We start from the raw sequence: 10,344 nt of genomic DNA on the forward strand, positions 1-10,344 counted from the left end.
TGACCATAAAACATATCTCTCATATAAATAGTGTTGGAAATATGCCCTAGAGGCAATAATAAATTGATTATTATTATATTTCTTTGTTCATGATAATAGTCTTTTATTCATGCTATAACTGTATTATCCGGAAATCGTAATACACGTGTGAATACATAGACAACACCATGTCCCTAGTAAGCCTCTAGTTGACTAGCTCGTTGATCAATAGATGGTTACGGTTTCCTGACCATGGACATTGGATGTCGTTGATAACGGGATCACATCATTAGGAGAATCATGTGATGGACAAGACCCAATCCTAATCCTAGCACAAAGATCGTGTAGTTCATTTGCTAGAGCTTTGCCAATGTCAAGTATCTCTTCCTTCGACCATGAGAGCGTGTAACTCCTGGATACCGTAGGAGTGCTTTGGGTGTATCAAACGTCACAACGTAACTGGGTGACTATAAAGGTGCACTACAGGTATCTCCGAAAGTATCTATTGTTTTATGCGGATCGAGACTGGGATTTGTCACTCCGTGTAAACGGAGAGGTATCTCTGGGCCCACTCGGTAGGACATCATCATATGCGCAATGTGACCAAGGAGTTGATCACGGGATGATGTGTTACGGAACGAGTAAAGTGACTTGCCGGTAACGAGATTGAACAAGGTATTGGATACCGACGATCGAATCTCGGGCAAGTAACATACCGATAGACAAAGGGAATTGAATACGAGATTGATTAAGTCCTTGACATCGTGGTTCATCCGATGAGATCATCGTGGAACATGTGGGAGCCATCATGGGTATCCAGATCCCGCTGTTGGTTATTGACCAGAGAACATCTCGGTCATGTCTGCATGTCTCCCGAACCCGTAGGGTCTACACACTTAAGGTTCGGTGATGCTAGGGTTATGAAGATATGTGTATGCAGTAACCCGAATATTGTTCGGAGTCCCGGATGAGATCCCGGACGTCACGAGGAGTTCCGGAATGGTCCGGAAGTAAAGAATTATATATAGGAAGTGCTGTTTCGGCCATCGGGACAAGTTTCGGGGTTATCGGTATTGTACCGAGACCACCGGAGGGGTCCCGGGGGCCCACCGGGTGGGTCCACCTGCCCCGGGGGGGCACATGGGCTGTAGGGGGTGCGCCTTGGCCTACATGGGCCAAGGGCACCAGCCCAAGAGGCCCATGCGCCAAGAGAAGAGAAAAAGGGGAGAGTCCTAAAGGGGGAAGGCACCTCCGAGGTGCCTTGGGGAGGATGGACTCCTCCCCACCCTTGGCCGCACCCTTCCTTGGAGTAAGGGGCAAGGCTGCGCCCTTCCCCTCTCCCTTGGCCCTATATATAGTGGGGGAGAGGAGGGATTTTATACCTAAGCCTTTGGTGCTTTCCCCTCTCCCCGTTACGTCTCTCTCTCGTAGTATAGGCGAAGCCCTGCTACTGTGACGCCCTGCATCCACCACCACGCCATCGTGCTGCTGAATCTTCATCAACCTCTCCCTCTCTCCTTGCTGGATCAAGGCATGGGAGACGTCATCGGGCTGTACGTGTGTTGAACGCGGAGGTGCCGTGCGTTCGGCACTTGATCATCGGTGATTTGAATCACGACGAGTACGACTTCATCAACCCCGTTCTCTTGAACGCTTCCGCTTAGCGATCTACAAGGGTATGTAGATGCACTCTCCTTCCCCTCGTTGCTGGTTTCTCCATAGATAGATCTTGGTGATACGTAAGAAAATTTTGAATTTCTGCTACGTTCCCCAACAAATAGAACAACCATTATTCTCGGATTTAAATGAGTAGCCATCCCGCATTAAACGAGATCCAGATACAATGTTCATGCTCAAACTTGACACTAAATAACAATTATTGAGGTTTAAAACTAATCCCGTAGGTAAATGTGGAGGTAGCGTGCCGACGGCGATCACATCGACCTTGGAACCATTCCCAACGCGCATCGTCACCTCGTCCTTCGCCAGTCTCCGCTTATTCCGCAGCTCTTGTTGTGAGTTACAAATGTGAGCAACGGCACCGGTATCAAATACACCGGAGTTATTACGAGTACTGGTAAGGTACACATTAATTACATGTATATCAAATATACCTTTAGTGTTGCCGGCCTTCTTGTCCGCTAAGTATTTGGGGCAGTTCCGCTTCCAGTGACCCTTCCCTTTGCAATAAAAGCACTCAGTCTCAGGCTTGGGTCCATTCTTTGACTTCTTCCCGGCAACTAGCTTACCGGGCGCGGCAACATCTTTGTCGTCCTTCTTGAAGTTCTTCTTACCCTTGCCCTTTTTGAACTTGGTGGTTTTATTGACCATCAACACTTGATGTTCTTTCTTGATTTCTACCTCTGCTGACTTCAGCATTGAAAATACTTCAGGAATAGTTTTCACCATCCCCTGCATATTGTAGTTCATCACAAAGCTCTTGTAGCTCGGTGGGAGTGACTGGAGGATTCTGTCAATGACCGCCTCGTCCGGGAGGTTAATGTCCAGCTGGGACAGGTGATTGTGCAACCCAGGCATTTTGAGTATGTACTCACTGACAGAACTGTTTTCCTCCACCTAAAGATACGGGGGAAAGAGGAGTAAGCCCCAGTATCAAGGATAAGAGGAGTATGATCAGGCACCACCCTTTCTAAGGCTTGTACCATGGCCAGGGGATATTTTTCCTCCGGTCAGGGCAGATCAATATTCTATCTAGCTTCTCATAAGTAGGATTGGGGAGATTGTTACCCAGGTATAGTTTCTAGCATCCAGGGGGAGCTCCCTCGGACCACCTTGTTCAATAATTGCATTAAACACAAAGCCTAAGTGATCAATATCAGTGGGCTTGTTTTTGTCACCACTAGATCTGATTATATTGAACTCTCCCCCAATCACACAGGGAATTGGATTGTCATGGTAAATTCTAGATAATTCAACTAAATAAGCTGCTTTTCCATCATTTTGCGCATCTCCATAAACAGTCACTAGGTTCCAATGGAATTTAGCAAGTTTATCAAACAACATCGGTCTCACACAATAAGTCCCCTTTTCTACCTGAACAACATAAATAGACATCATTATTAACACCAACTAAAATGCCTCCAGATTTGCCTCTAGGAGCAGTCCAAACCCAAGTAAAATCCCTTCCAGCAGAAAGATTATATAATTCATTCTTGGAGAGACCAGTTTTGGTAATTTCTTGCAAACCAATGAAATCGAGCTTACAAACCTTTTTTTAATATCTTGCCATATCCCCCCTCACATTCCAGAACATTCCTATCATTTATGCTTTTTATGTTTCTTTTCCCAGCAAACCTCCCCCCCTCCCCCAACTGAGACAATATGCCTCACATAACAAGCAGGTGGTGAGCCACTTCCCTTTTTGTGCCCATAAGAAAAAAGTTCTTCATATGGTCATAATAATCATTTTTTGAGAACTAATAATCATTTTCTATCTCTGCATCAGAGTGATCTCCCTCTGAACACAACTCATTTAGCATAGCATCTCCGGTGTCAATACAACCTGAAGAGCAAGTACTGCTCGGCTATTTGGTCATACTTTTCCTGAAATCTACCTTGCCTCTTGGCTCCACTGATCGGTCAGCTGCTCAATGAATCCAAAATAACCTAAAATAATCTCTCTCCACTCGTCATCATCATTTTATAAGAGCAGCTAATTATAACAAGCTACACTGGCTTATACATAAATAAATAGCTCTAGGGCAGTGATCTGCGCCGGTGCGCCGGCCCAACAGTTGGGCCGGTCGAGCCCAGGCCGTCCGATGCACTGACTCCCAACCGTCAGATCGAGCCCCTTCCCCGCATCGTCTACCTTCCGCGTTCGGATCGAGCAACGGCAAGCGCCACGGGCCACCCCACACCCAGCCATGGGTATCTACCTCGTCGTCATCCCCGTCGCCGTTCGCCGCTCGCCCTCGCCGTCGCCGTCACCGCTCGCCGTCGCCGCTCGCCGTCGCCGCTCGCCAGTTGGAGCACAGGTGCCCCATGGCCCCGCCCCTCTGATGCAGCAAAAAAATGGACCCCAGCAAACAAAAATCGACCCCTGCCGGTGCCTGGAGTTCGTCGCCGTTGCAGCTCCGCCGGGAAGCCACCGTAGTAGTCAGTTGCATCAATAGTGAGTTGCTGATTCGAGCTTTTTGTCGCGGTCTCTGGTTGAAGCTTTTCAGAAATACGGTTGAAGCTTTTCAGAATTATGGTTGAAGCTTTTCAGAAATACGGTTGAATCTTTTTGTCGCGGTCTCTGGTTGAAGCTTTTCAGAAATATGGTTGAAGCTTTTCAGAATTACGGTTGAAGCTTTTCAGAAATACGGTTGAAGCTTTTTGTCGCGGTCTCTGGTAGAAGCTTTTCAGAAATACGGTTGAAGCTTTTCAGAATTACGGTTGAAGCTTTTCAGAAATGCGGTTGAAGCTTTTCATGTCGACAATTGCATCTTTTTTCGTTGTGTACTCATGGGGGTGAAGCTTTCTATACAGTTGGTTGAAGCCTTGTATAAAGCGGGTTGAAGCTTTTCAATTCACAGTTGAAACTTTCCAAGCCGATGGTTGTAGCTGGCCGGCGGCGGGATCCGAGGAAGGAAGAAGAGGGCCAGCAGCGCGCTAGGCTGCGAGAGAAAAGAGGGGATCGGGAGCAGATCTGGTGTGCCCGCCGATCTATACCATCACCATCACCCTGACCTTATCAATCACACGTAAGACGCGTACCAACAACGGAGGCTGCCTGCCCCGTCCCCGTCCACAACCGTGTGGTGTGCCCGCCGATCTCTCCCACTCGGCCAAAACCCACACGGGCGCTTGGCCGGAAAGCGCCGTCGGACGGAAAAATCTCCCGGAACTCCACTCCACAGTCCACACAACGGGGGTCCGACACGCCGCCGCGGCTGTTCCCGTCGACCTCTCTCCGTCTTATCGCATCGCACCGCAAAGGTGTGGCGCAGCCGGTCGAGCCCGGCCGCGGGCCGTCGCGGTCTCGCACCCCTTTTCGCGCGGTTGCGTCCCGGCATTCCCGTTTTTTCTGGCAACGAGTCCGCCACAATAATAACCACTATACGGAACAACCTTCCAAGAAAACAAAAGCAGTATCCACACAAAAAAAAAACAGCAGGGAAACATAACTGCAGGCCGCGTGAGGGCAGTAGAAAATTGCGGTTTGATTTTTTCTCCTCGGCCCGCCGCTACACGCCACGCCCACGCCACGCCATCGTCGCCGCCTCCGCACCAACCGCCCTCCTCTACATAACCGATCCGAGAACCGCGCGGCCGCCCACGGTGGAGCGACTTGGACCGGCGCGTTGAGGGTCGGGGGCGTGGAAGCGGCAGATGCGGGACGGCGGCGGCTCCGGCCGCGAAGGCGGGGAGGAGAAGGAGGCGGTGCGGGAGCGGGAGCGCGGGCCGCGGCCGGGGTGCGGGGGCGAGGCGGCGGGGCAGGCGGCGGCGGACTGCGCGGCGGTGTGCTGCTGCTGCCCCATGGCGCTGCTGGAGCTGGTGCTGCTCGTCGCGGTCCGGCTGCCGGCCGACCTCGCGCGGCGGGCCAGGCAGAGGCGGCGGCGCCGGCGGCGCGGCGGCAGCGGGTCGGCGTCGCAGTCCGGGAGCACCAAGGCCATGTTCGCGGCCGCGGACGCGCTGGAGGCGGACGAGGCGGAGGCCGGGGCGAGGCGCGAGGAGGAGGCGGCCGAGGCGGCGTCCGAGTTCGAGCGCGAGATCATGGCCTCCCGCCTCTACGGCGCCGGGTTCTGGCGCTCCAACTCCTCCCGCTCCAGCTCCCGCGCCTCCTCCGCGCGCCGGTAGCCGCGCTCGTCGACGGCCGAGTCGGCCAACAACAACAGCGACGTCGGCGTCCTCTCCTTCTCCGTCGAGTCGAGTGCGTGTGTTCCCTGTCGCGTTGCGTGCGCGTGGAAAGATTTGCCCCGTCTCGTCGTCAGGTGTGTTAGGTTTAGACTAGTTTAGTTCGGCATATCCTGGTACAGCAAGCGATCGCGCACACGTGCGTGCGATCTTGGCCATGGCGTGTCGCTGCTTTTAGGATGGGATGGATTCGTGATGGACCAGTGGAATTGCTTGGCTTGGCACTCGTGGAATTGGAATTGGAATTGGAATTGCTTGCATGGCACTCGTGGTCAATCAATCTAGTACTAGTAGTGATAATGTACAGCAGCAGCACTAGTGGCAAATCTCTTGAAGGAATTTTGTGGCCATCAAAGACCACCTCATTTGCCAGTGTGATACACTCTATCTGCCACTAGTACTTTTTAGACTGCTATAGTGCAGCTGCGAATCATGGGAGCTCACGATACGCTTGTTTTCTCTGCATATCTGCTTGTGACACTGTTTAATGCTCCTTTGATTCCAAGTATTGATTCAAGGGAATTTCTAGGTCCTTTTTTTTTGTGTGGAGGTATTGGTTCCTTGCGAATTTTTCCTTCATAGCCTGTCTGATTGATTCAGAGGATGAAACTCCTAGGACAATTCCCTAAGGCTGCGTTCGGTTGGTATGGATTTGACGGGGTTTGGCAAGGATTGAATCCCATACAAGTCAAATCCTCCCCAAATCCCCTCCAATCCCCTTGAGACAGGGTGTAACCGAACAAAGCCTAAGGATTTCGTTCCACTCTTATCTTGAAGGAAAATTCTCATCCACTAGAACCTTTTCGGAAATGATAAATACCAACGTTAGGTACGAGCACATTGCAAATCGAACGTTTTCGATGGCAATACTTATGACGCAAGGATGACAAAATTAGTTGACACACGGCAAGTCGAACGCTTTCAGTGGCAATTCTAATGATGCAAGGATGACAAAATTAGTTGACACACATGACAAATCGAACATTCTCCATGGCAATTCTAGTGATGCGAGGACGGCAAATTAGTGTCACTGAACTTGCCATCGAAAATGTTTGATTTGCTATGTGCTCGTACCTGACGGTGGGGCGTGTTATCAGATTCCAACCTTTTTGTACAATTTCTCAATTTCTTTGTTCTTTTTCTGTGGCATCAAACTCTGTGATCCAATCCTGCAAGATAAAGATGACATGCTACTCCAATCTTGTATTTTCCTATTTCTAAGTTTTTGAAATCCTACGAATCAAAGAGGCCCTTACATTTTGTTGGTCCCTGCTTGAATTTCTATCAGATTTAGCACAAGGACATAAGGGTAACCAGTACATGTTCAGAGCATATTCTGAACATGTTTTTTTTAGGGGTACATATTCTGAATTGAACAACCAGAAATTGAAATATATATATATATATGAAACAAACAGAAATAAGGAACACACTCAAAAAATATAAACTGTGAAAGATCCCAGGGACAAAGTAAAATGTCAGTGAGTTACAGTTACTACTAGGAAAAGGCTGAAACATCAAGCAACTCTAGATTGCTTCCAATACTAAATTTATTTGGATCAAGCAACTCTGAAAGAGCGACGTTCGTGGTTTTCATATCCGTTTACCCAGATTCCTTGGCATAATCAAAGACGGCAATGAAGGGCATGAGAACAGATCCTATCCAGAGCTTGCCATCCTTCTCCTCCACCTCGCTTACAGCTCTCACCACCTGCCCTTTCGTGTCCTCCAAGATGTCAAGCACCTCGCCGTCGGGGCTGTACTTGATGATGAGCGCGTGCAGGTTGCCGCCAATCTGCATCAGGTAGTGATACTTGGCGGGGATCGGGAGGCTGAGCAAGAACTTTCTGAGCTCGACACGGCGACTCAAGAGCCGGGCATATGCGCTGCGTCTGCAATGGATTGCTACCCAGAATTCGCCCTTGTCGTTGGTCCTCACGTTGTCTGGGAACCCAGGCAGGATGGCGAAGAGATCGACGGTTCCTGCCTTCTCACCTTTCAGCCAGTACCTGCTCAACCTGTTTCGAGAAGGGCACAATAATCAGTGTCTGGTTTCGAGTACATGTATGGCAGCCTGAACCAAATGGAGAGAAGAGTGTACAGACCTTCCACGAGACCCTTCACAGAAGACGAAGAACGACCCGTCCTTGCTTAAGCTCACCCCATTGGGAAATTGGAGGTTGCGGTGAAGAACCGTCGTCTCCTTTGTTTGGGGATTGTATTTCAAGAGCCTCCCAGAGGCATCTCCAGAGAAAACCAACTGCATGAAATGCCTGCAAATGAATGGACACACTAATAATTAGTTCCAATTTCCAACAGTCCTGCACCTCTACATGATCAAGACGTCCGGCTCGACGCCTCTCGGTCTACCCGGAAATCGTCACAAAGAAACTATAAAGCAGGAAAACGAGAACAGTTTCCACATTTGCTCTGTTCCTCATGTGGAGCGGAGTTACTAAAGGTAAGCATTTTACAGCAAACAAACCCTTCAATTGCTAGTACACAGTTCAATTGAGGAATATATCTATTTGGTAGTGATGTGTTAGTACTATAAAGTTCAATTGACGAATATTACTATATGGGTATTGATGTGTTAGTATAAAGTTCAATTGAGGAGTATATTAAAATACAAGAAAGTTTCCCACCCTTACGTGCATTATGGTGCATTCGCTTTTCAGCAAGATGCAAATTGTTTTACCAAAAGTAGCCAAACTTTCTCATAGAGATATCAGTATACTACTATTTATGTAGTCGACCTTCAACAATCAACAGATGATACCATGGTGTCTACAGCTATTTCAGTCACCCCTTTACCTGTCAAATTACAGGGCCTAGTGATTTCCATCAAAACAAAGAACAGGGCCCTAGTGTTTTCAGTTAGCAGTTGTTCAGTGGATAGGGGTCCTGAGGTCTACTCAAAACTCAAGTTTACAAACGAGTGAGGCAATGGATATACAGTACAGATATCAGATATGTGCTACTGCAACCAGTAGTAGGCTGACATGAAACTGACGAAACAGAGGAGGAGAGGAGAAGGCAATACGGACCTTCTCTGGTAGAGGACGCTGCTGTCGGTGAAGTAGACGTTGCCGTCGGCGTCGAGGTCGAGGTCGTTGGTGAAGTTGAAGCGCACGCCCTCGGCCTCCGTGGCGAGCGGCGTTGCCAGCCCGCCGTCGGGCCCGACCTTGGAGAGGCCGAAGTAGGCGTCGGCGATGTAGAGGTCCCCGGTCCGCTTGTCGAACCGGATGCCGAGCGCGCGGCCGCACACGTGCTCGTCCTTGAGGTACTCCATGGGCGACGCCTTGGGCCCGCCGCAGCGCTCGGGGGTCCAGTCGGGGGAGGCGTGCGCGAAGTAGGCCCAGCGCGCGCCGTCCCAGACGAGGACGCGGCCGTCGGCGACGCCCGTGTAGGGCCCGCGGCCGAGCGGGTCGAAGGCGACGCTCTCGGGGCCCTGCACCTCGCCGCGGAACCGGATCTCCGCGCCGCGCAGCCGCTCCGCGGCGTCCGCGTGCGGGGGCATCTCCGCCGCGTCCGGGAGCTCCACGGGGTGCGCCTCGAAGCCCGGGAAGTCCGCCATGGAGCCCAGCCGCATCGGGTCCGTCGCGCAGAACGCCGCCAGCGCCGCCACCACCGCCGCCGCGGCCACCACGCCCGCCGACGCCATTCCGCCCTCCCTCTCGCGCTCTCTCGCTCTGCTTCTCCGCGCCTCTCGGAGTCTCGGTCCCTCCGCCTGCGGTGGGTTTAGCAGCCGCGTGTCATCGCTTTGTTGCGCTGCTGCCGGTAGTAGCGATCTGCCCGTCCGCGTCGTTGGGATTTTGATGTGCGGGCGCGACGACGCGAGGGGCGCCTCGGAGCGCGCATGCCAACTACCCCTCAGCTTCCCCTGCACCTGCGCAACGCACATGCCGCCATCAACCGCTGCTCCCTCGTCGGTATTCACTCCCAGTCCCAGGCCCAGCACGAGCGCCCAACCAACTCCTCTCTGCTTTTCTTAACGCAAGAATCGACATGACGATATCCACTTGGTATCTCTTTTTTTTAACACATGACATGTGCTCGTACATACGTGCATACGCTCACCCCTAACACATACACGCACACTCTATCCCTATGAGCACTTTCAAGAGACACAGCCGGCATATCATCTTGAGATTTACAAAGTCATCGTATTTTTTGTTCGACTTGGTATCTGAATTCGATCTATATTTTTATTTTTTGAGTTGACTTGGCACATGAATTCTTATTTGTCCGCTCGCACATCGGATCTGAGAAATCCGAGATGATCCTAGCGGCAACTTAGGAGATACTGAAAAATCAGCTTACTATTTCATCCATCAGCAACAATACACGTGCCTACGTAAAAAAAATATAAGAGCGTTTATAGATCATTAAAGTAGTTAACATTAAGTAAGTCAACTTGTCAAGTTAGGTTCATTCACTGATGCTGATTGTCGTCGGACCTTTGATCCGTCCCTGAAGACTGTTAAGTTGTCGCGCAAAGGT

The 10,344-nt window shown here is 50.7% G+C and overlaps 2 protein-coding genes across 2 annotated transcripts; one reads left to right on the forward strand and one right to left on the reverse strand.

Annotated features, from left to right (window-relative positions):
• Nucleotides 1-5,117: 5,117 nt before the first annotated feature.
• On the forward strand, nt 5,118-6,106 carry LOC123113337 (uncharacterized). Its single transcript, XM_044534548.1, has one exon. It carries the CDS (start codon nt 5,317-5,319, stop codon nt 5,782-5,784), a length of 468 nt encoding a protein of 155 aa, XP_044390483.1. The 5' UTR covers nt 5,118-5,316; the 3' UTR covers nt 5,785-6,106.
• Nucleotides 6,107-7,212: 1,106 nt separating this feature from the next.
• On the reverse strand, nt 7,213-9,777 carry LOC123113335 (protein STRICTOSIDINE SYNTHASE-LIKE 3). Its single transcript, XM_044534547.1, has 3 exons — nt 8,889-9,777; nt 7,947-8,114; nt 7,213-7,859 (listed from the first exon to the last, which is right to left on the reverse strand). The coding sequence occupies exons 1-3, from the start codon at nt 9,743-9,745 to the stop codon at nt 7,445-7,447; spliced, it is 1,440 nt and encodes a 479-aa protein (XP_044390482.1). The 5' UTR covers nt 9,746-9,777; the 3' UTR covers nt 7,213-7,444.
• Nucleotides 9,778-10,344: the final 567 nt, after the last annotated feature.

The sequence above is a fragment of the Triticum aestivum genome, chromosome 5B, assembly GCF_018294505.1.
Source record: "Triticum aestivum cultivar Chinese Spring chromosome 5B, IWGSC CS RefSeq v2.1, whole genome shotgun sequence".
In the NCBI taxonomy this organism is placed as follows: domain Eukaryota; kingdom Viridiplantae; phylum Streptophyta; class Magnoliopsida; order Poales; family Poaceae; genus Triticum; species Triticum aestivum.